Here is a 25,145-nt window from a genome sequence, read left to right as displayed (position 1 = left end):
GGGTTTGAGAGCATAAGGTTAGTGGTAGAGCTAAAAGTTAGAGAGTGAGTGCGGGGAAAATGCCTCAAAAGTGGCTCTTAAAATCTTGATAGCCTCTGACCATAACATAATAACATATATTAACTTCATAGCACATCTTTAATTAGTTTCCACATCATGGATACAGCAAACCATGCACAACACAACATAGGGTTACTACTTTCAAAGCAAAATGTTGGATACAAATCAACTTCGTGAAAAACTACTAACAAACCGACTTCCAGACATGCACTCGTATATAATAATAAATCCATCCCTAATCCCTTGAGAAAATAGAACCTTATATATTTCTATATATTTACCAATTGAGTTTTACACAAGCAGAAGCACCAAATGGTAGACCATGGGAAAGTCGCAAACAATACCAATTCCATGTCAAGGCATCACATGAATTTGACCACTAAATCCTTCTCATTCCGACCAACAGTAGAGAATATTACCAGTAAAACAACACCTTCACTTGCATCAAATAAAGCTGTCCAATACACCCGCTGATCAGGTTACAAAATCTGAAGAACTTGAGAAGCTGCTCAAATAAAAAGAATGTTTTCTCACTTCCGTGTTGCTAGTCACTAAAATCCATGCTTCCGCTGCGAGAACTGCTGGCATTGCGACTGTGTAATGAGAGGCCTCTCATGTGGCCAGCTACACATGAACCATCAACCTTTTTCTCCTGAAAAAATCTTTCTCTCTCAATGTGTTTTGCAGGTGGAGGTGGGATTGCAACAGGAGGCAGATGTGTATTGGTTTCCTGTGATCCATCCAAACTTAAAGGTCGTATAAGTGGACGGTTTAGCATTCCATCTGGAATCCTAACAGGGGGTTGTTCAACTGAGCATTCTTCATCTTCAGGCAAGGCACATGCTTTTCCTTTCCTCATCCTGCCAACTCAAGGCAAAGCAATTTACCAAAGAGTAAGTAAAGAATTAATGACTGAACAAATGAAAATCAACTAAGGACTATTAGAACACTTCCGACTTAATCAAATTTTATGTTAGCTTTTCGCTGCAGCCACGTTTGAAGGAAACTACTACCATAAATAACTTATCATAAATAATATGTTTCCTTAAAAGCTCCCTTGGTGTTATTTCAAAGCCTATAAAGTAAGAGGTACCAAGAAGATTGTACAATAATTTTTTCTAATAAGATTGTTCATAAAACCAAAATCCAATTATTCTTATTTGAGATAATACTAATTTATATCACAAATAATATTAACAGAAACATATATAAAAAGTTTCAATATATCTGTTGTCCAGATTTAGTCTTATGATGTCACATGACTAGATGGGTCAGGTTATGCAACTTGGTCGGATCCTCAACCATTACTGAATGACTGGTGTCAGGAGAAGTTGGCAACTGGTAAGAGGTGCTGCAATACAATTTTTCAAAGCTAGGAGTTCAGTTAAGCTAGTGCGCAAACAAAAAAGCTCTAAATCAATATATCAATAAGAACATTATATAAAATCTTAGCTATATAAGAACAAATTAAAATTAAGTTACTGCAGAGAGTACATTCACTCATTATTTGTATTAGGAATATAGGACATGCAGTTCTCTTTTTTCAGAGAGCAAAAAAATATATATACAGAGGAAGTAATATCTTTCCATTGAATGAAGCTGAGTAAGTTTCAATACAGACCTTCTAAAAAGCTGTTCAGGCTCTTCTTCCTCATCCTCTTCTTCATGGTTCAGATGATTTCCATTTGAGGTAGACATGCTTGAAACTGTTATCCTACCGGAAAGTAGTGCATCATGTCTGGCAAGAACATTCTGCAGCTGCTCGTTCAAGTCAATTGCTTGTGAAACCACTTTCTCATCCCTGGGCAAACAAAGACAAAATCCATTAAGCTGAAAGAGCCAAATACTAGTTTGTGTCTAATCCTGCTGGTGAATGACAATGCTTTCTTATTGGTTCACTTAGAATATTCACTTGTTATCAAGATAATACCCTAAAGTTGAAACCTTGTCCATGGCTACAAATTTCATTAAACAGTAACTACCTGACAGCATCCATTTGCCAAGACACTCAACTGTACACCAATATCAAAACAAAGAACATTCTAAGGGGATTTCTTTGAGGAAGAAAATTCAGAGGGAATGTTGTCAATAAAACAAAATTCAAGAATACTAGGTAAAATGCCAACTTTGCTGATCAGAAATGTAAAAACTCCAGATTCTGCTAACTACAGTTCATTTCCCCAAAGTATCTTAAAAAAAAAACAGAAGAGTTTGTGTGTGAAAGGTGTGTAAGGGAGAGAGACAAGCTCCACATATAGTGCTAAGCAACGGAAGGTAAACTTACCGAGAAGTCATCACTAGATGCATTACTCGCTGCTTTTGAAATGAGCATTGCTCCACAAGATCTAATGTGAATTCATCCTTCACTCCCTAACACAGAAATACCATAACAATAAAAAATAATGGATGCAATTAACTTAATCGATGCCTACTTGGTTTCAGGCATGCATTTTAAGAAAATAAATTATCAACTAGGTGAAATGCAATTAACAAATATCAGTCTTCCTCATTTGACATACCTCTGGATTTTGAGAATCAACAGCATCAAGGACTTCCTTTAAAACCTCTAATGCATTATTAGCCTTCTGAATGATACTGTGTGAAACAAATAAAACATTAGAAGTTTCATGGAAAACTTCATAATTATGGCACATGTGATAAATTTACATAAGGAATTCCAATATCCTACGATGTAAACTCATAATGATCCACCCTAATTCATTAGTCCTTATTCAAACATCAGATCAAGATTTCACAAAGTGATAATATAATATCCAGACAGATATTTCTTGTGCAAACAAACTTGGGTTCAAGAACTCTTGAACCAAAACTTCTGCACCTGCCTGATAAATACAATGTCAATATAGTTGCACGCTAACCTTTCAAAATCTGCGGCAAATACTTGGTAGTCACATTTTTTCTTATTTTCGCATATTAAGCATTTTATCTGATGGCCAAATTCATGATGGACTAGATTTGTGCAACCTAAGCTGTTTCTAGACATTAAATTCAGAATCAAGTAATGGCCACAAAACAGGGAAAATAATATGAGATTATTTTTATAGGGAAGAGGGAATGACATGAAAGGGAGTATTAGTTATCCTTTCAAAAAGAAAAAGAAAAAAAAAAGAGAAAAAAGAGAATAACCAATTAAAATTCAATAGACGATAGCAAGCCAACCTATACGCAAAGCTGCAGAAATAGTATTTAAAATTTTCTTGCGTCTTAAAGACGCTGAAAAAAGCAACCTATCCCAAAGGAGCAAGAAAGGAAAGAATTCATGTTTAGAAATATTAACAATCCTCTCCAACCAGAAAACCCATTAACCAGAAAAAAAATAGTCCAACCACAATGATTAACGTTTTTGCTACAGCCAACACCAGAGAATTGAAAAGAATAATAGACGATAATCAAGCTTTGTTTTTTCTGTGTTAGACTCATTTTAAAAAAAATAAAGTTCAGGCTCATTTTGAAAAATGTTTGACAAAAGCATAGTCTCATTGAGCTTGAGCTCAAATAAGCTCGAAATACTCATGATTCAGCTCAGTTAAGCTCGATAATAGGTTATCTACATCATATTTTTTAGTTAAAAATCTATAAAAATTCAGTAAATAAAATAATTAATGTAAATAATAGTATATCTCATATAATGTTATTATTATTTTTTTTTAAATAAAAAATGTGAATGTAGTACTATAAACATAATACCAAAGGAGTACCACCCATGCACAGAAAATTTACATTTTAGTTAGAGTATCAATGACAAACCCAACATATAATGTATATTATATTTTAATAAACATATGTAACATATATTTATTTTTATACTATGTTTTGTTCATTGAGCTGTATTCACGAACTTCTGGTCCCAAAGAGTTTCAGGCTCAAGTTTGCCTCTTTTTTAAAAAAAGTTGCACTAGCTCTTTTTCAAGCTTGAGTTCAATTTTGGCTAAGCTCGAGCCAACCCCGCATTCTCAATACCGAGCTCAGCTCATCACCAACCCTAAACAAATCATGCAATGAGTCTGGCCTTCAGCTATATTGATTTCTATCATAAATAATCTACTAAATGTTACAATATTCTAACACACTTTTCTCAATCCTAAACCCTAAAAGGACCACAATACAACAGCACAAAAGTCAGCCAAAGTGTAATTTAACGAAAGAAAGGCTGAAAATAGAAACTCCAATATCTGAAATGCTAGTTGAAGCAATTGAACAGGAAGCAGTTTAGTAATCCAATTACCTAAAGGGGTGTCATTCACACAAGAAATTTAGGTTTTTCGATGCAAAGAGTCTTCAGCTGATTTTACTGGGGATGAGAGTGAGGGCTGATTGGCCAAGCTGGATTTCTCTAATCTCTCACTAATGGAAGAGACAGAAGCAAAATGTTAAGGGCAAAATGAACGGCACCACAACGTACTTCCATAGCGTAGCGAATTATCACTTCATAGTTGTCTTGTCTCATGTTTGTTTGTGAATGTCCAAGTATTCACTTTGCAAAGTTAACATTGTTTCCCATTAGCCACATCTGGATGGCCTTAAGTTTGATGAGTTAAATGAAACAAATAAAGCATGGGTTAAAAGGCTTCTCCGAGGATGAGATCCTTGCAGCTTGTTCCAAGTATAACACAGATAAAAGCACCATGGCTAGATGGTTTCGTCATGGCATGTTTCCCCAAAGCAAGATTTGGTGAATGGTGGCATCACCCATTGAAAAAGTGTGGCCAGCCTAAAGTCTGCTTTTCTAGTCCTCATCCCCAAAGTACATATGCTAAGGATGTGAAAGACTTTAGACCCAACTTTCTATGGGTCAAAAGTTTGGTATTCAACGCTTATGGCCAAGAAAATGATGAATTTTATTGAGAAAAAAGGTGAATCAAGGGCTTGTAGTTAATTGCCAAATGAGATGACTTATCAAGGATGTGAAAGATGTAAGTTGCCAAATCAAGGGCCTAAGGTCTACTTTTCTAGTACTCATCCCAAAGTACATATGCTAAGGATGTGAAAGACTTTAGACCCAACTAGCTTTTCTGTGGTCAAAAGTTCATATTCAACTCTTACGGCCAAGAAAATGATGAATTTTATTGAGAAAAAAGGTTAATCAAGGGCCTCCAGTAAATTGCCAAATGAGAAGATTTTTTTTTTTTTTTGAAATAACAAATGAGAAGACTTATGATCGTGTCTCTTGAAATTTCTGATCTATCTCTTTCAATGTATGGGTTCAAATGATGGACATTGATTAACTCTTCTTGCTCATGCTAAATGGGGCCCTTCCAATTTCTTCAAAATAATGATTCTTAGGACCAAAGGAAAAAATTAATTTTAACCTCGAAGTATTAGTGAGGATGGGAAGTCTCACGCATTATCTCATTTGTAATTTGTTGATGACTGTCTTCTTTTTTGCAAATCAGGTCAGGATATATTTATATATATATATTGCAAAATGGTTCCCTTGTATCTTAGATGACTCTTATATTTATGTACATACATAAAATAGTGGAAGTCATAAATTATATGCAATGGATATAATATATATGTTATCTTGACTATATATATAATATATGCAAATTGGATAAGGATATATATCTCTTGCATAATGGGTCCTTTGTAAGATGTCTCTTATGTATGTGTGTGTGTGTGTGTATGTAAAATAATGTAAGTGATAAATATTTGTAGCAATACATATGTTTTTATAACTTTTTTATAAAACATAATCTCTTTATATTAAACTTTGGTTTAAAAAAAGCTGCTTATTTGTAATATACACGTACTTCGTATTAATTAGAGATTTGGAATTCCAAACTAAGTATTTTGTTAAGAGGTTACCCTCTCAAATGGAGACAATGATGATGAACCCATAGACCTTTTGTCTGACTCTTTTATATCTATATATTTTGTACCAACCAGCAACTCCTTGATATTCTATTTATAATACTATTTTTCTTCTAAACAAAGTCGAAGATACCTAGATTCTGGAACACTCTGAGGCTCGATTTGTGGAGCAAGCCCTTCCTGTCTAGCAGATGCAAGTTGTCCATTCAGCGTCTTGTTTGTATTTGCTTGGGAGGTCGGATAATTTGACGGTGTGTCACTTTGTCTTTGGGGAAACTGAACTCCTGCACTCTGGAAAATTGTTCACAAGAACTATGGGTTAGCATGGCAATCCTAGTTGGTTGAAAACATAGAACATTTCACTTCCCCTCTAAAATTTAATTTTAACATATTGTCAAGTAAACCAGTCAATTGAACAATCAATTTCATGGACACAAGTTAAAAATATGAAGGTTATGAACAGGTCTATTTATTTCAGTTTCTTACTGATCTACAATTGGCATGATCTTAAGAATATTAAAAACTGACAGAGAGCTTTGAATATGTTTTAAGCTTAACTGGGTATGCTACAGATAGTCCACCCTCGATCCTGACAAAACCATGCCAGATTCTTCTAAGCTAGATTTCATATACTATGATTCAAGGAACTTCTAAAACCAAGCCAAAAGGACTAATATGTCCCTTGCCTGTACCTACCACCAAATCATAATATGTTGTATAATATTGAGGGAACTTTCCAGAAGCACCACCAACAGAGGTCTGTGTCGCATCAAGAAGAAGAAATATCCTCTCTCGTACAGGCAAATCTGTCTGTAGAAAAACCCAAAGGCATAAACATATTGAATAGTGAAATTAAAATGGTAAGCAAATGATAAAAGAAAAAAAAAATGAAACCTTTTTTTTCACAATCTTCACAAGAATGGAAAGAATCCCCAAATCAATCACTTGCTTATGAATACTGTCTCCAATGTTATTCATCAACATCTCCAACAACTACAAAATTCAAGGGATTAACAGCTAAAAGCAAGCCACGTAACTAGCAATTCCATTGCAGTAACAAGAGGATTATTGAGATACTACTCTGAAAGGAAAAACAAAATTCCAAAAATAGCTTTTGAAAAACACAAAAGAATGTTAAACACAAATATATAGAGGTACTCACCATAACAGCATATAATTGAGTATTTGGGTTTTTGCTCCCCAGTCGTTTTTTAATTGCTTTGATAACATCTTTAGCTTGCCTGCTTATAAGAAGAGAAGATGACGGCAAGAAAAATAAAGATCAAGCATTGGTAATATAGTGCAAGTAAAGGATGGTAATCTGTTGAAAAATGAAATAAATTTGTTCACTGCATAGCAGAACAAATTAAGCTTCAGATCTACTACAATTTTTAAGGGTATAAAAATTTTAAATATAAATATACAGGACATTAAAAAAATTAAAATTGCACATAATAAATGATAAAGGATGAAAGTTGGCTCAATTATGTCAAATCATGGTGAATCTCTATTAAATTTTAAACAAGGACCTAGTCAGTCCCAATACCTTATTGATTAATGAATCCTCCTATTTCAGATCACCATTCTAGCAATATTGAATTTGTGCTTCCATGGAAAAAAAAGTGGCACAATTCATTGTGAAATAAATTAGTTCACAACGTAATAGAACTTTGTTTTATGGAAATAAAAGTGTGGAGTTGTATTGATGTAAGAGTGCCAAGGGGGCACAACCTATCTATAATGTATTTACAAATCGATTAAACTATCGACAAGAAAACCAAAATCATCGAGACAGTTGATGTTATATCCCAAAATAATAGAACCAAAACAGTGAAACCAACAATCAATGATTTTGTTAGAACCAACATAGTGAAACCAACATAGTAAAACTTATTATACTTTGAATCAACCACAATGTTTAAGGATATAAAGAAGTTACAATTTAAATCATAAAAGAAGTAAAAAAAAAAGTTATTTTGAATTTGCACATAATATGTGGTAACTGATGACCATTGGCGAATTGTGTTATATTATTTTGGATCTCTATCAATATTTAGGCACCAACCTATTGAGTCCCAAGACCTTCTAGCTAATGAATCCTCCTATTTCAGATCATCACTGTAGCAGTTTTAAATTTTATGCATCTGTAGAAGCAAAGTGACACATTTCATTTTGACATATAAACTGATAATGCAACACCATCGAAATAATTGTTGGGAAGTCAAGATTAGATAGAATTAGAGTCCCAATCATAATCAGAACAGCTTCTTAATCCATCTTGGTGAAAGGTTGACAGCCATCCTATCTCCTGATGCATAATATATTTCATCATGTATATCTTAAAGATTCCTAAACATATATACCACATGCCTCTCTACCATTGAAGATAGGTGTTTTTAGTATCTTGGGTTCTGTATCTAAAGTTTATAAAGGAATTACTTCCCTTACCCTCCCCCCCCCCCCCCCCAAAAGAACCCCCCAAAAAAACATGAGCATGAGGTCTGCATGTAGGCAAGTAAGCTTAAACAGCCAATGTAATTATAATAGCAGCTACATGCAGTGACATGTTTTTTACAATGAAGAAATGTTATTCAGAAGTCAGAAGGGAGAGTTATAAACTAGCTGGGGAGTAGAACGAATCCTCCAATGAGACAAACAAATCAAACACAATACATCAAGACAAGATAAAATCTCAATCCCTTTGCAATATTGATAAAGACATCCTGCACCCTTCCCTCAAAGAGAACAGGGACCTTAGTCCAAAAAGAAGCAAGGAACACCTCTGTACTCTAAAGGACAAGAGTTGACATAGACAATTGCTACAGCATTCGCAATAATATCAATTTTTACCCTTCCAAGATACTCTTATTATATGCCATGTCAGAAATGCAAATAGATCTCCTACTATTTCTTGATGAGTCATTTGATTGTCTTGTGTAATCCTTCATGGTTTTTAACAACTATACAAGCATTTTCCAAGAAGTGTGGCATTCATCCTTCAACTGTTTACAATGAAGAAATATTATTCAGAAGTCATAAGGGAGAGCTATAAACTAGCTGGGGAGTAGAACGAATCCTCCAATGAGACAAACAAATCAAACACGATACATCAAGACAAGATAAAATCTCAATCCCTTTGCAATATTGATAAAGACATCCTGCACCCTTTCCTCAAAGAGAACAGGGACCTTAGCCAAAAGGAAGCAAGGAACACCTCTGTACTCTAAAGGACAAGAGTTGACATAGACAATTGCCACAGCATTCGCAATAATACCAATTTTTACCCTTCCAAGATATTCTTATAATATGCCATGTCAGAAATGCAAATAGATCTCCTGCTATTTCTTGATGAGTCGTTTGATTGTCTTGTGTAATCCTTCATGGTTTTTAACAACTATACAAGCATTTTCCAAGAAGTGTGGCATTCATCCTTCAACTGTTTACTTCAGCAACAATATCATTCTTCATGAAACCCCAAGTTTACACAACAACAAATATCTTTTGGTCATGGGGACCATCTCTGTAGATCGCTACGTTTGACCTGTTTCTGTATATAGTATGAGATGTGTTCCCACTCCACCCTATCTATTGCCAGAAATGACCAAGTAGGAAGTTGGTTTCAAAGAAAGAAGAAAACAAGGAAAACCAGTACACTATCATTATGAACACCAGGAGTGATGCATCCAGGAAATATACCATAGTCTCTCTATAGAATGATGTTTCAATAAAGTTAATAGTCCATGTAGATGCATCTTTGATAAATTTACTCAATAGTGAAGTATCTAAAATTACTTATAATCTAAAAGGAGACACAAAACATATGATCAGTCAACATAATTTTATAATAGAAATGGAGAACATTCATTTAAAAATACCTTTGATCCTGAGCAACAAGTTCACATATTTGAATATTTTTTGTCCAATCCACTTCAACCAGTTTCTCACTTGTTGCAGAATTTACCAGCTCAGCCGCCATTTTTAGTTATTTCTGAACACCAAAGATAAACATAATGGAAGGATATAAACAATAGTGGTGAAAATTACATGAAATTACTTCTAAACAAAAACCACAAAATACATAGATGAATTAGTGCAGATATAAGCCCAAAACTGCAGACAAGATGTTACATCACAGTAGTCAAGCTATAATGGCAAAAGGACACCCAAACATTTCCTACAAGGCCCCCAGTATCATCCCTAGGATTCACAACCAGGCGTACCAATAAGACTACAGAATTTCTCTTTTTTAACATTTATGGAGCATTCATATTAATTAGATGATTATAAGAATTAATCAGATAATTATTTCAAAAAAAAGAATTAATCAGATAATGAACAAAAATAGATAAGTGAAACAAAAGGAAACACTAATCCCAATGGCCCTTGTTCACTCCTGTTTGCTCAAGAATCTTTAGGCCCATAAAAACACATAAAAAAAAAAAAAAAAAAATCAGTGCACATCAAAATTTTCATCGACTAGTATCAAATTATTTACCATGTGACTGCTTTGTTTCAATTTGATATTTTTCGATCAATGAGCCCAAAAAGAGAGAGGATTTAAACCATATATCTAGGATAGTATTGCATGTCATGAGAAGATCCTCATATCTCCTCTCTCTTCTGCTTCTGATCTCTTTTTCTCCTATGCCTCTCCGCTTTCTCCTTTTTTTCTCGCCTCTGTTTTCCTCGATCTCCCCAGAACCTCCTCCGCTCTCCCTTCGTTGCTCTGTCCCAAAATGTGTAAACCCTAACCGAACCACGTTTTCTGTTTCTCTTCCCTCGACCTCTCTCTTCTTCCTCGGCCTCTCTGTCCCCTTCGACCTCGGCCCTCTCTTCCTTCAGCTCCTCCCTCTGCTAGTCTCTCGAATTCCTTTTTTTTTTTTTTTTTAATCAAACACCTATATCTCTGATCTAATTTTTTGGTCCTCCTCGCCTCTCAGCCTCTAAAATCCCAATAACTTTCGCCTTTCCAGCTATCCTCCCCCTCCTTTTCTTTGTTATTTCCCTCAATCCTTCTAGCCGATTTACCTTGCTTCCCCAGTGCCTCACTTTTCCTTTCTTTTACGCCTCCTCTACTCCTTTCACGCCGACTCCACCTGCCCGTTCATATCATCCGCTCTAATTTACTGTTTCTGCCTTTCTCTCTCTCTCACTCTCTCTCTGACATTCTCTTCCAGCTCCTCAGCATCTCTTTTTCTTTTTCTTTTTTCTCTGCTTCCTTACCTGTCGTGTGTGGAGCGTAGACACAAACGCTTAAACGTTGTCGTTTTGGCTTACAACGCTAGTTGGCAGCTCGCCGAGACTCCGTGCTTTTTTTTCTCTCTCTTTTTGGTAATTAAATTAATTTTAATTTATTGTTTTTGATATTTGAAAACCATATTTATTGATTATTTTCAATTGGTAAGATTTTACATTAATAGAGGTCAAGGAAAAATAAGTTATCTGTGAGTGATATAATTTTTAAAAAGATCTGTATATCCTTATTTTGATCATTTCTGTAATTATAAAAAATAGGAGTGTTTTAGAAAAAAATAAATAATAAAATCAAATTATAGCTATTTTGATTTTTTAAAAAAAAAAAAAATTCATTCAAAATGTAAACATTTAAAGCTTTACATAAAAATTAAGGAGGTAAACTCTTTTGTATCTAAAAGTTAGAGAACAACTAAGCTTCGTTGATGATACGGTAGGCCGCTTCATTGCTTTTTCGGTTGATTCAAGCTTCTGATATATCTAGCCTCTGTGCTAGTAATTTAGACAATCTTTAACAATGAAATTATGTTCATAATTATTAGTAGTAATAATATTTTAAACATTATGCGCGTCCAACTCCAGTATTTCTAGTACAATAATATTGAAGACAATATGATCCAATACATTTTTTATAAGATAAAATAATTGACAATTTTGTATCTTACTAAATAGAATTTTTAACACATTTCTAACTGAATTACGAAAGATAACATAACTATTTCGATCTTAATTAAATTAAATTGTTATATATAATTTTGCTTAATTAGTAATATACCAAGGGTTTAGTTTTATTAATTTGGCTTAATTGCCTCTCTCTTCTCTATCATTTTCCTCATGCGTCTCTCTCTTTCACTCCGTCATCTTTTTAAATTAGTAATAATGTATACAATAATTAATTACTGTTTCAAATTAACTGGTTTATTCTAATTTCATATTTTTTATTTACATTTATCTAGTTTTTACTTTTAATTGTTTCAACATTTTTTTTGGCTTGCCTAAATGTCTTTTCTCTTGTCTTATTACATATTTCATTTTTGTTATATTATAGTGTCAATCTTCAATATACAACAAATTCACGTATTATGCATATATAAACTATCAATAAGTAATATTTATGAGTCTAATATTATCATTAAGAATAAGATTCAACTATAAATTAGTTTAATAATTATTAAATATCACATATAGCTAAAACATCGGTAAGAGTTAGAAAAAAAAAAACAAAACTTTTAAATTATCAATTAAACTTTATGTAATAAAAATGTATTAGTAGCTTATATGCCATGGAAAGATTATAATTTTGAAGATGCGGTACTCATTAACGAGCGTTTAGTATATGAAGATATTTATACTTCTTTTTATATATTTGAGTTCTAAAATTGTTGTTGTTCGTTCGAAGCATTTTTATAAAAAATAATTTATTGTTTGATAAAAATAATTATAAAAAATATTATTATTTTAAATAATTAAAAATTATGTGTTTATTAAAAATAAATATTAGTAAAAAAACAATTTTCAGTTTTATCCATTATTTTTTCTTTTTTTAAAGAAGTGACTGATGAGATTCATCCATTCAACAACCATAATAAAAACATCAATCTCCACCAAAAAAAAAAAAACATAATTTAAGAATGAAGCCAAGAAAAGATAAAAATGGAAGGTATTAAAAAATCCATGAGAAGATAAAGAAGAGAGGTGTTGTATAGTTCTCATGCGTCGCTCTCCCTTCCCACCCACCTGCGGATTTGTCTATAACTAGGAACCCCTCCACTCACCCACTGCTTCTCTCTTCCTTTACACAATTATTTCACTCCATACTTCTCTAACTCTATCCGGGTAAATTTAATCTTTCTAGTTTCAGTTTCTTTGCTTTTGTTTCCTGGGTTCATCTTTCTTTTTCTATTCTCAGAAGTTTGAAATGGGAAGTTTAGATACTTGGAGACCCCTGTTAATTGATGTTTTTTTATTTGGTTTCTTGTTCGTTTTTAGGGTTTAGAAAGGAATAGTTGCAGTTGGACTCTTTTGTTCCTGTTTAGGCTGTATAGATAGGTGCTACATGTTACCAAGAATGAATTGTCAAGCAATTAACAAAACTCCTTCATGTTCGTCTTCTGCTTCTTATTCGTCGACATTTCGTCCTCCTATGTAAGTCCTCTCTTTGGTTTCCTCTCTTTCTGCTGTTACCTATGTATATGAGGACCATCGGCTTATTTAGGCATGTATTGGTTTATTGTTGTTTTGAAAGGTTTATGGAAGTAATTCGGCAAATGATATTTGTTTACTACTCGAAGCGCTCTTTATTTGTCAACATTCCTTTCTTTTATAATCTTTTCTTTTGTTATACTTATTAATCTAATACTTATTCTGTTGTACAATGGTTCGGAGCTTCAACTGACTAACTTGGCAGAGATTTTAGCCTTAAAATTACTTTTTTTTTTTTCTTTCTAATCCTCGTGGTTGAAGGACTGAAAGAATTGGTTTCTCTAAGAATATCAAGCTTCGTATTCTTATAATGGAACACGAATGACATTTACTTCTTCAAAATCTTTCCCCATTCATTTCTCTTAAAAGAATGCATCAAACCTTTCCTCATTTTAGTGAGCCACTAATTTTTCACTTCCATATAGTTTGTTGATCAATTAACTTTTTAACTGCATGGTCTTTAATTCAAAATTTTGATGGTTTTAGGTTTCTAATTTTGTTAGAGTGGAGTTCTGTTGTTACTCTCATCTAATTTATCTTCATCAGAGCTTTTGCTAATTTGCTCATCAATTCTCTCTCTCTCTCTCTCCCCTAACTTTTAGTTTAATATCCATAATTTTATTTATTTTCATGTGCTTTGTCTATTGATGGGCATCATGTTGAGCCATGTAAATGTAATTTTACATCATTCAGCAAGAAATGTAATTTAACTTGGTTTTGCGTTATGTATTAGTGATCACAAACCCAGTCGCATGAACTTTGTAATACTTTTAGAGCATATCATATGGTAAATGTGATGTTATATTACTCTGAAGATCTTTTCCTCCATAGGCTGTTGCCACAGGCAAATTGCAGCTATCAAAAATTGTATCGCTGCTCTGGAGTCCATATGGAGGCCTATCTTGTTTCTAGTCTCCCAAAGGATCAGATAGTATCCAGATGTCCTTCAGGATGGTCTGAGTCACAACCTTTATTCTCTAAGCGACCACTGAACCGGCAAGTGTTGCCTTTGGGAACATTAGTGACTTCAAAAACTCCAGATATAACGGCTCCACCGCTAATTGGTGACGAAAAGATAGGAGTGTTATTGCTGAATCTTGGAGGTCCAGAGACTCTTGATGATGTGCAACCATTTTTGTTTAACCTCTTTGCTGACCCAGTAAGTTCTGGTCTTGCTTTTTTGTTAGTGCATCTTAGAATTTGGTTTTATGAGTTGCAGTTATATCCTCTCGTTTGTATTTTTGAATATTAATTTTGTTTTCCATAAGAAGATTAAATTGAATATCCTTTTAAATGTGCTCGTCCGGTTTTTTCTTTCAATTGTACAGTTTAAGAAATTCCCAATCTTTTGTAGACATGACTTTTGTTTATGTGATCATTTCTAAGAAGGCTATGCAGACCTGTGATATAAGGACCTGATTTCAAAATATTGAAAATCCAAATAATTTTGTGAAGCACTAAGCCATAGGCTATGACATGGATTAAATTGTATGAATGGAATAATGCTTAAAATCATCTTGTAAAATTCTTAGAAACTTCATAGTGAACAAAGTTAAGATAACAAATCATATAACCATCTATAACTGTTCAAAATTTATCGTGAAAATAATCTACACTATGTCAAACTATGTTCTTTTTTTCCTTACTTTTGAGAAAAACTAAGATGAGGTGATTACTTTGTAGCTTATTTGTTATAACTGAAAACATGTTTTTATTTACTCTTCACATTCAACCCTGGTTTTTTTCTATTTCTTATGCTGGTCTTAAAAGGCTACATAAGCCTTGAACCCTCTCTTTAAATAGGGAAGGATATAAACAACTTAGGGTTACAGTGATTTGGTTAACCTTGGTTTTGATTTTATGTGACTTAAATCTCTTAAGACTCCTGATTTTAGGTTGGTTGGCCTCTCCTCTCTTTCTCTCTTTCTTTCTCTCTTTTTGGGAAGGGAAGGTAGGGAGTTTAGGCTCCTCGTTTAGGTTCCTTCCTTAAACTCCTTGGGAGGGGTTTTGAGTTGTTGGGAACATTTTCTCTTTTTTCTAAACTTCCTTATAGGCTAGGTACGTGAACTAGTGAGTTAATATAAACAAGTACATCCTTGCTGAGTGCTATGTCTGTCTTTTTAGGTCATTTGTAAAAAAAAAAAAAAAAGAGAGAGTATCTTTTTTGAAAGAAAGAGACCAATCACTATTTAGCTCAATGTTTGAAATAAAATTATAATAAATATAACAAGGTTTAAGTAACTAAATAAATATATATCCCAGAATAATTGTTATAAGAACTAAATAAACAAAGAAATGGCATGAAGATAACAGGGATTGGAATTAGAGTTTTGAGGATCTGCAGACACCTGAAGGAAGTTCTTATTTTTCTTGGGAAGGGCATAACCAGTATGTATTTGACAGAATAGGAGCATAATAATAAGAGGATGGTCATAAGAAAGGCTTGATTGGGAATTGGCCCCATTGATAATATGTAGCTATGGGAAGCCATTCCTAATCTCTAACATCCCTTCTATACATAAAGTGTACCTTATGACACTTTGTTTAGACTGTATTCTTCCAAAGAAAATAAAAGAACAAAAAGACAAAATGGTATTCTAACCACCTAGGTAGGTTGGCACACGCGTGGGTCTATACACCCTTCCTAGGATATGTTTTAGGAAAAATTAAGTAACATTATAAATGAACAGAAAATGGGATAAATGACTGAAAATTAAATTAAGACAAATGCTGCAAGATTAAAAGAAAAAGTACAAAATAAGAAAAGAAAAGCAGTAGAAGGGGCCTCTCGCGAAGATCTTTGATCCTTCGCCATTGCGAGAATATAGCGATCGAAGAGCTATCACTCAGCTGAACCTGTCTAGCTCAGTCAGATTCAATTGACCGAGACTGGCGAGAGAGGAATTCTTATTCCTAAAAAAAAGGAGGATTCCCGGGTTTCAGTGAGTGACGGGTCGGGCCCCCTTCAAAGAAAGAACTTTTTTCTTCTGCGAATGACTATTTATCTATTGTATTTTCATGTAAATAGAGGCCAGAAAGCTCTATGGAAAAATCGTGGTTCAATTCGATGTTGTCTAAAGGAGAAGTAGAATACAGATGTGGGATAAGTACATCAATGGATAGTCTTGGTCCTATTGAAAATACTAGTATAAGTGAAGACCTGGTTATAAATGATCCGGATAAAATGTATAAAATAAAAATTCCAATGGCTTTTGCTGCTCTAACCTTCCCCCCCACGATTTTCTCTTTTTTCTTTTCTCTTTCTAAGCCCCCCGCCTTGCTGGTCCTCTTAATCCCCTTGAGCACATGAGGAAGCATTCTAAATCGAAATCCCAATCAAAGACAAGTTCTACCAAGGACAGGATCTGCGTTTAGCTGGCCCTTCTTAAGCCTCTTCTTCTAGTCGAGGTCCATTTCATTATTCCTGCTTCTTCCGACAAAGATCCACTCCCGGATAGACCTTGACTTTTCCCATGGATCTACGGGGTAAATGGATTGCAACTGCGATTTCTTATGGGCACGAGCATCCAAGGTAATTCAGTCTTATGGTTCTTCATTATCTGCATATGGCCTTTGTTTCCTAGGTGCTCATTTTGTATGGGTTTTTAGTTTAATGTTTCTATTCAGCGCTTGGTATGATCCACGGTTTAATCTTATATGCATTATAAAGTAAGACAAATTCGGGAAAGAACCAAAGTTCTAGATTCGTAGACAATGCTGAGAGGGTGGATATTTCATTGTTGGTGCTGAGAGGGTGCAGCACACAATAAATATCTTATGGATCCACTGGTATCCTTTACAGTTATTTTAGTTAGACATAACTAACCACTTTCAACAGTTGTTATTCTTGATATCATCATATTTATGTGGCTACACAATTTTGCAGGACATTATACGATTGCCAAGATTATTCCGTTTTCTTCAAAAGCCCCTTGCACAGTTTATATCGGTTTTCAGGGCACCCAAGAGCAAGGAAGGCTATGCATCAATAGGTGGTGGTTCTCCATTGAGAAGGATAACTGATGAACAGGTATTATTATTTTTTAATTGGTATTGACTGCTGTAAATTCATTTTCAAATTATTTTTGTAGTATGATCATTTTTGACATAGATAGGAGCACAGGTATTACTTAGTTTGCTGGCATTGGCTGCTTTATCTTTAAGCCTGATAATTTTGGCATGGAAAAGAGGAAAATAATCTGTCATCTTTCAATTCCATTTGCCACTGATTATGTGTCTCTGTCAGTTTACACTGTCCAGTTTTTGCATCAGCTTCTTTTTCTATTTATTTTTCTGCATTGATCACCCTAACATTGGACTTTTGTCGATAGCATATTAAGACTTACAGGTTAATGCACTGTAATGTGGAACTTTTGTTAATAATTATTTCACACTGAACTGGTGGTTATTACTGCTTTTGTAGGAAAGTCTTGCATGTAGTAAAATCTTTAGGCTATTCCTTGAGGATGTTCAGAGTCCAACATCTCGTGTGTGGGTAAAACTAGTCTATGTAAAGGTCACGCTTGGGCCTCCTTTGGACTAATTTGTGAGGAAGGCAGAGACGATAAGAAGCATAAAAGGGGATTGTTACAATTCGTTTTAGGATGATATCATTCACTCTACTTCCCTTCCTATCTTGTTTTCCACATGTCCGCATTTTCTAGTTTTGTTTTTCTTTAACGAAATTTGGTTTCTGCTGTTAATTATAATTTGTAATTAGGATTCCACTTCTTCCTTAATCTGTTTGAATATGTGCTTTTTGCGGCAATAGTAATTAGGAAGGTTGCATTCGACATAAAAAGTCTCCTGCGGTATCTGATGAAGTACCTCCTCGTTTCATGTCTTTTGCTTTATTGTTCAAGACTAGTAAGCATGTGTCCAAACCAACAGCATAAGCCAAAAGTTCCAGCTGGCAGAAAACTCTGATACTACTCATTGTTTTTTTGTAATGCTCGTAAGTGGTTTTGTATGTCATTTATGTATTCAAAATTTGGAATTATTGACACCTCTGACAATGGGGCTTGCATTATTAGATTATCTTATTTTGTATAATATATCGTCTCCTTATTCTAAAGTATATTATTTCTTGTTTCAAGTGGACTCAATTCCTTTAATTTGATGAAATTCTCAAAAGATAAAAAGCGACATTTCTGTCAACTGATGTTTAGATTGTTTTGTACCTAACCGACATCTACACTTCTGTACATGGTAAGTCATCCTTGGGCACTTGCAATAGTAGTATACAGTTTTTCTCATTTAAAGTGACTGGTTGTTGGAAAGGCTTTCTAGTGCAGGGAGATAAACTTTCTTCTCTTCCTGCTATTAGTTTTGTGATCGTTGCTTCTCACCGTCCAATCTTTGATTTATTCAGGCTGAAGAATTGAGGAAATCCCTGTGGGCAAAGAATGTCCCTGCGAAAGTATATGTTGGCATGCGATACTGGCATCCTTTCACCGAAGAAGCTATTGAACAGGTATCTTTACAATTAGGCTACCTACTCTTATTTGTATGTTACTTAATTTGGTTACTCTGCTATAACCTTCAATACATTTTATGTCCAAAAAAACATTCAATACATAACCGAGTTATCAGAAAAGTATCAAACTTGTATTTTCAACAGTTTTCAACAGTTACAGATGTTTAACAGCTAAACTGGTTAGACCAGTCTGATACAAGGTCACATGTGGTAAATGGTGGCCTATATGCAGCTACTACTCTATCTCAAATTATTTTGTCTTTGACTTGGAAGTCTGCAACTGCTGTTGGATAAAAACATAGCTTTGGATCTAAAAGGCTTTGAATAGAAACTGTGAATCTTTATTAGTTTATTGAATTAGCATGGTCAAAATGAGGTTTTACGGTATCATTGATACATGAAGGAAGACGATAAAAGAATTTTATTCACTGTGGTTGGTGTTTCTAAATGTATTTTCAGAGCACTTTTTGGATACTGGTTTAAGGCATTAGTTTTTCAAATGTGATTCCTAGAACACTTTAGCCCCAATCTGTCGGATAAATTACATGTTGGTGTGTGAATATCACATATTCTGTACCTTTCATCCATGATAGGAAGCTTCGGTGGAGCAGGTTCCACAAATTAGTGTATCATATGTGCATTATTCGGGTTATTAGTTACAAGTTTAGATTTCTTGGTATTTTGTAAATTAAAAGAATATTTGAAGGGCTTTTTTTTGTCAATTTGAGATTTACAACTGACCACCCATCAGTGAAATACTTCAAACCTTAAAAATACCTGGCGCACTGCTTCAAGACTACGGAACTATTTGTCATTTGTGTTCTTTAGATCTTATTGTATTTTGGTTTTGTGTGAGCTCTTGGATATGGGTTTCCTATATGAACTGAATCAATTGATATCAGTTTGGCTGGCTGAACAAATATCTAAATGTTGCATTTTTCTACTTTTGCTATATATGATGGCTCCTAATTTAGTCAATTATCTGACTCTACTAAAATTTGGATTTTCATTTTGGTGATGCTAGTGAAAATTGCGACATGCTGTCAATTCTTAGTTTAGGATTTCTTTTTTCAACTTTTCGTTTTAAATTTGTTTTTCTTTAATTCTACTCATTACTCAGATAAAAAGAGATGGAATAACAAAGCTCGTTGTTCTTCCACTTTATCCACAATTTTCAATATCAACTAGTGGTTCAAGCCTTCGGCTCTTAGAAAGTTTGTTCAGGTGACGAGAAGAGCATCCTACAATAAAGTTACTGTGAATCAAGAAATATAATTACAATAATTTTTTTCTAAGAAAGCAATTGATTGTTCATCAGGGAAGATGAATATTTAGTTAACATGCAGCACACAGTCATACCATCATGGTACCAGCGCGAAGGATATATAAAGGCCATGGCAAATTTAATTGAAAAGGAGTTACAAAAATTTGACCACCCAGATAAGGTACTAGATCTTTGAATTCATGGTATATTCCTGAATTTATATATACTAGCTTATCAAGTCAGTTCCATGTTTACTCCAGTACTTGGTCATCCATCAAAACATTGTAGAGGAAAATGCTTGTCAATTTTTCTGCTCTCATTTGTTTTACTGGAAAATGACAAAATTAAATCCCGATGACATATAATCCTGATTTTTTAAAGTTCTTTCTGGGTTCTCTAGAGCCTTCTTTACTGTTATCCTTTGAATTGTAAGCTTCACTTTTATAACCGCGTTGTTCTTTAGCATGCTTAATTGGTTATATATGTGTCAGGTTATGATATTTTTTAGCGCCCATGGAGTGCCACTTGCATATGTGGAAGAGGCAGGTGATCCCTACAAGGCAGAGATGGAGGAATGTGTAGATTTGATAATGGAAGAGTTAGAGAAGAGAAATATTGTTAATGCTTACACCCTTGCATATCAGGTGTTTGTCTTCCTCAGGCTCATTCATATGTATATCTTGCTTGCTGATAAAATGTTAAATTTCTTGGCATATGGTTTGCAATATTATATTGAGCAAGTTGCTTTAACCTTTTTGGGACAACTAATAACCAATTTTATTTTTTAACAGTGTCAGAAACAAAAGTCAGGAGTTCAAAATTTTTGAGTCCTCACCACCCTATTCTATTAAAAAAATTTTCAGCTATGTCGTACTTGTGTTTAATTTACTAGTGGGCATGAACAGGTGGGCGTCTTTGAGTATAAATAACAGATGGATATGAGCATTTCCTAGAAGTTTAAGATTTTTGGAGTAGTTGATTGCTCAGTTCTAATATTTTAAGGGTAGGAATAAAATCTGAAATATCTACATTATATAGGTTGTGGATTACAATATTGGGCTAATATTTATCTGGTAGTTTCATAAATTTTTTCCTTTTCATTAACAGGGGTATTAATGATGGGGACAGGGGAGTGTACATTTGTTACTGTATCTGTCTCAGAAATTGACTAGTTTTTTTTTGCTATCCTGTAGCATCTCCTAAGACACTATAACTAACAGTGAGAATGTGATAGTTACTGGAGGGGTTACCTTCATATGACCGTGCTTTAAGCCTTAAAGGTTGACTTGGATGAGAACTCTAAATATGGACTTCTAAGGTGCTTTACTGGAGATAGTTATTACTTCCCTGCAAAAAGTTTAGCATGGTATGTTGGTTGGAGAAAGACTTTTTGTGCATGCCCTACGATTTAGCTATCCTTAAAAAGCAACAATTTTTTGCATGAAGCATAAAAGGAGTTGGACACCTGGAGGAACCTCTGGCTCATCCAAGGGAGAGTCTCAGGTTCCAATCCTAGCAAGCACGACCTGCCTTTATTTTACTCTCACCAAGAAGAAAAAAACAGGGTGGATGAATTTCACTGAGACAATAGATCACTGTGCCTACTTAATAGTTTAACCACATTGATTTTTTCATATCTCTGCTACAAAACTGTTTGCTTACCTCTTTTTCTCCTTGACAATTTTTCATGTCTCTGCTACAAAACTGTTTGCTTACCTCTTTTTCTCGGTGACAATGAACTTCAGAATGATTTTGATTTAAGTTTTAACCGTTGACTGTTAAACTTTTTCTGATCTTTCTTCAATGTGGTGGAGTAGTTGACTAACTAAATGCATCATGAATATTCATAACAGAGCAGGGTTGGACCTGTGGAGTGGTTGAAACCTTATACTGATGAGACAATCATTGAGCTAGGGAAAAAGGGCGTAAAAAGCCTTCTGGCTGTCCCGATTAGGTAAAGACTGTTGTTACTGGTCTATGTATGTGGGGGTAATGTTGAATAATGCATATGATTTTGGGTTCGTGTTAAGTTGCATTCTTTTTCTGGTGATTGCAACTACAGTAAATTTTACTATGGTGGCGTTGATCTTTGATCCCCAGCTTTGTAAGTGAACATATTGAGACTCTAGAAGAGATTGATGTTGAGTATAAAGAGTTGGCTCTGGAATCTGGCATAGAAAAGTGGGGGCGTGTTCCAGCACTAGGATGTGAACCTATGTTCATTTTGGATTTAGCAGATGCTGTGATTGAGAGTCTCCCATACGTTGGAGCCATGGCAGTGTCGAATCTTGAAGCTAGACAGGTATAGCCTAGTTTACATCTTGAATGCTTTCTACATTTTGTTTCGGTGATATGATTTGTGTATTTCTTCATTTGTCTTTATGTTTTGGATTTGTACAGTCATTAGTGCCATTAGGCAGCGTAGAAGAGTTATTGGCAGCATATGATTCACAACGTAGAGAGCTGCCACCACCTGTGACAGTTTGGGAATGGGGGTGGACAAAGAGTGCAGAAACATGGAATGGGAGAGCAGCCATGTTGGCAGTTCTTGTTCTGTTGGTATTAGAAGTCACCACTGGAGAGGGGTTTCTGCATCAGTGGGGCATATTGCCACTGTTCCGATGAAGGTAAACTCCATTCTCATTTCCTCCCATCTTGTTGCTTTACATTTTTATTCATACTTCATACATGGTCACATTGGATTAGATTCAGGTAGTGGCCTAAGGTGCAAGCTAAGTAGCACTTTTTGGTTTAACAAGAAATGTAATACTATATTGTATATTATTAGCATAATACTATTGTTACAACATACCCATATGCTATGTGATGTTGCTGATTTTGTATATCTGTATTTTGTAGCATAAATGAACTGTTACTGCCTTGTTAAGTTTTGGGTATAATTATTTCTTAGTTGATGAATTTTTATTTCAATTGACTTAACTATTTAACTTAAATTATGTCTTTTGCTAAAAATACTCATCTCTGTTGTGTTTTGTATTTAAAAATTTGAGCAAATGAATGTGTAATTTTTATAGATTTTATAAAAGCCAAGTTTCTTCGAGTATGAACATGCACAGATTTTGTATATAAATGAGCTCTTTGGAGCTTGTACAGGCTCAAAAGAACACACACACACACACACACACACAAACGCGCATATGCACACACGCACACATGTCTAAGTTATTTATATGAACATGTTTGCATATTTTGGGACAAGCATTATTGAGCCAAAACTCATTAGGTAATCAAGCATTGGTCTATATAAGCCTGTTTTTTTTTTCCCTTATGAATAAGCTCTTATTGGTGTGAATTTATTGTTTTAATCAAGCTAATTAAACTGCTCTGTCAGTTTTCTTTGAGACAAACCACTTTACCAGCACATGTAAAGGTGGGAATCAATTTTTAACTTATGTTACAATAAAATTGGGTAGCAAATGAAAGTTTGAGGCATGTGAAAAAAGTAGGTTCAAGGAAATGCAATTAAAGGAGTAGGTTAAATAGTTTGACAAACTAATAAAAGTATAAAGTATTCCCATGACATAATTTTCAGTTTGGAAATATAAGGATGAAATTATATGCATTATGTATTTACAGACGAGTGAGCACCTCACCATTTTGATTTACAAATACATCTTTCTCCTCTCCAATGAGTTGAATGACGTTTGCTCTCTATTTAATTGGTAAAAATGCACTAGAACATCAAACTACATTTTGAGGTATAGAATGCAAGAAAGAATTATCTATTTAGAAGAGATTCTTTTCTTTAAAGAACGAAGTTTTATCAAGACTAGGTAGATATTATTCTGTTCGGATTTTATTAATGTACAAATAGACCAATCTCGTAGTTAGGAATGACAACATGTCAAACTCGTGATATGTTTTATGAAACTTGAGCTAGCCTTGTATCTCGTTTTGATGGATTTTATGTCAACCAAAATAAACTAATATGTTATTTGGGAATTGAGTTCAAATTTTTTTTATTCAATTTGATCCAAACCGACCTGATATTAATTTTATTTTACATAAAATCATCAAGTCGATTATGAGTATAAAAACAGAAACAAAGAGAAATTGGCAGAATCAGGCACAAAATCAAATCAAAAAATTGTATTTGTTGTTTTCTTTTATATTCAAACATATTCATACTTCAAACATCATCAACAACAGCAGTAATCCCAGTTTAGAAAAAAAATTCACACGTCCATTAAAAACAAAGGAAGAGAGTGAAATTTACCTACTCAAACTTGTAACTCAATTTCCAATCCAGTCTATTGTTTCGTTCCCCTCAATTGTTCCTTCGAGCTCCTCTCTCTTTCTTCAGTAAGGCCGCCTTTGCACAATAATCATCATCCCGAGCCATCATCAATCATCTCATAAACTCGCTTCCTAAAGCCAGAATTCGGACTCCCTTTTCATTTGCTTCGTTTAGTGCTGCTTTCCTCTGTAGTGCTTACCTCTTTTCTGTACCAGTCATCATCTTCGACGCTTCACATCTGCCTATTGATATTTCGCTTCATCTTGTCATCAATCTCTAAGTCTCACCTGCTCCCCATCATCACATCACCTGCTCCTCTGTTTTGGTAGTCTAATCCCTTTCTCTTGTGTTTATCCTTTCGATCGTCCTTGGGGCAGATGGACGAAGCAAAATTTATTCTCCAAAACGGTGCCGTGTTGGAGAAGAGAAATGATCCTTATTTTAATGGCTTTTTGGGTTTGAATTAAATTGGATTTTAGGGTTAAAACATATGGGTTTATGTGTTTTGGATTTTGATTTTAAATTAGAAGAAGGGTTAAGATAGTTTAATATTGGATTGAATTCGAATGTATTCATGAATTAATTATTAAAAAAGATTACAGTTTAATTTGAGTTTCGACTCAAAATAAAAAAATTGAGATATTTGAGTAAATGACGAATTAGATTACATAATAAGAGTAATAACAAAAAAAATAGAAAATAGTTTGAACAAAATTATGATATTACAAACATATATTTGTAAAGCCTGTTATTTTTAAAGAATTTTTTATTTTTACTTAAATATCATCTTAAATATT

General features: G+C 34.1%; 2 protein-coding genes across 5 annotated transcripts; one reads left to right on the top strand and one right to left on the bottom strand.

The window, feature by feature from the left end:
• Positions 1–173: 173 nt before the first annotated feature.
• Positions 174–11,116, bottom strand: LOC110808603 (ENTH/VHS/GAT family protein). 3 transcript variants are annotated; one of them, XM_088221841.1, is made up of 10 exons: positions 10,391–11,116; positions 9,771–9,883; positions 7,058–7,139; positions 6,790–6,888; positions 6,592–6,705; positions 6,029–6,186; positions 2,580–2,655; positions 2,345–2,421; positions 1,682–1,861; positions 174–920 (listed from the first exon to the last, which is right to left on the bottom strand). In XM_088221841.1, exons 2-10 carry the CDS (start codon positions 9,869–9,871, stop codon positions 605–607), a joined length of 1,203 nt encoding a protein of 400 aa, XP_088077967.1. In that variant the 5' UTR covers positions 9,872–9,883; positions 10,391–11,116; the 3' UTR covers positions 174–604. The 3 variants fall into 3 exon arrangements, with proteins under 3 accessions (XP_088077967.1, XP_088077965.1, XP_088077966.1); XM_088221839.1 differs by having other exon boundaries at positions 2,345–2,430; positions 10,391–11,114; XM_088221840.1 differs by having other exon boundaries at positions 2,345–2,430; positions 7,058–7,136; positions 10,391–11,113.
• A 1,681-nt stretch (positions 11,117–12,797) lies between these two features.
• On the top strand, positions 12,798–22,977 carry LOC110808605 (ferrochelatase 2). Of its 2 annotated transcripts, XM_088222312.1 has the most exons (11): positions 12,798–12,984; positions 13,138–13,293; positions 14,182–14,509; positions 17,237–17,380; positions 18,722–18,823; positions 19,947–20,050; positions 20,145–20,271; positions 20,582–20,734; positions 21,944–22,044; positions 22,191–22,392; positions 22,491–22,977. In XM_088222312.1, exons 2-11 carry the CDS (start codon positions 13,205–13,207, stop codon positions 22,713–22,715), a joined length of 1,575 nt encoding a protein of 524 aa, XP_088078438.1. In that variant the 5' UTR covers positions 12,798–12,984; positions 13,138–13,204; the 3' UTR covers positions 22,716–22,977. The 2 variants fall into 2 exon arrangements, with proteins under 2 accessions (XP_088078438.1, XP_088078439.1); XM_088222313.1 differs by lacking the exons at positions 12,798–12,984; positions 13,138–13,293; positions 14,182–14,509 and adding an exon at positions 14,536–16,882.
• The last annotated feature ends 2,168 nt before the right edge of the window (positions 22,978–25,145 follow it).

The sequence above is a fragment of the Carica papaya genome, chromosome 6, assembly GCF_054855325.1.
Source record: "Carica papaya isolate Zhongbai chromosome 6, ASM5485532v1, whole genome shotgun sequence".
Classification (NCBI taxonomy): domain Eukaryota; kingdom Viridiplantae; phylum Streptophyta; class Magnoliopsida; order Brassicales; family Caricaceae; genus Carica; species Carica papaya.
Note: the sequence above shows the minus strand (reverse complement) of the source record. Positions and strands in the feature narration are given on the sequence as shown.

Bases quoted from the DNA above. Each gene is read 5' to 3' on its own strand.
- LOC110808605 (XM_088222312.1), top strand. From the start codon at position 13,205: ATGTTACCAAGAATGAATTGTCAAGCAATTAACAAAACTCCTTCATGT. The intron at 20,272-20,581 runs GTACTAGATCTT...TATATGTGTCAG, and splicing joins AATTTGACCACCCAGATAAG to GTTATGATATTTTTTAGCGC. The intron at 20,735-21,943 runs GTGTTTGTCTTC...TATTCATAACAG, and splicing joins CTTACACCCTTGCATATCAG to AGCAGGGTTGGACCTGTGGA.
- LOC110808603 (XM_088221839.1), bottom strand. From the start codon at position 9,871: ATGGCGGCTGAGCTGGTAAATTCTGCAACAAGTGAGAAACTGGTTGAA. The intron at 2,656-6,028 runs GTATCTTCGACT...TGTTTCACACAG, and splicing joins CAGAGTGTTCCAGAATCTAG to TATCATTCAGAAGGCTAATA. The intron at 921-1,681 runs GTCTGTATTGAA...TTGAGTTGGCAG, and splicing joins CCTGAACAGCTTTTTAGAAG to GATGAGGAAAGGAAAAGCAT.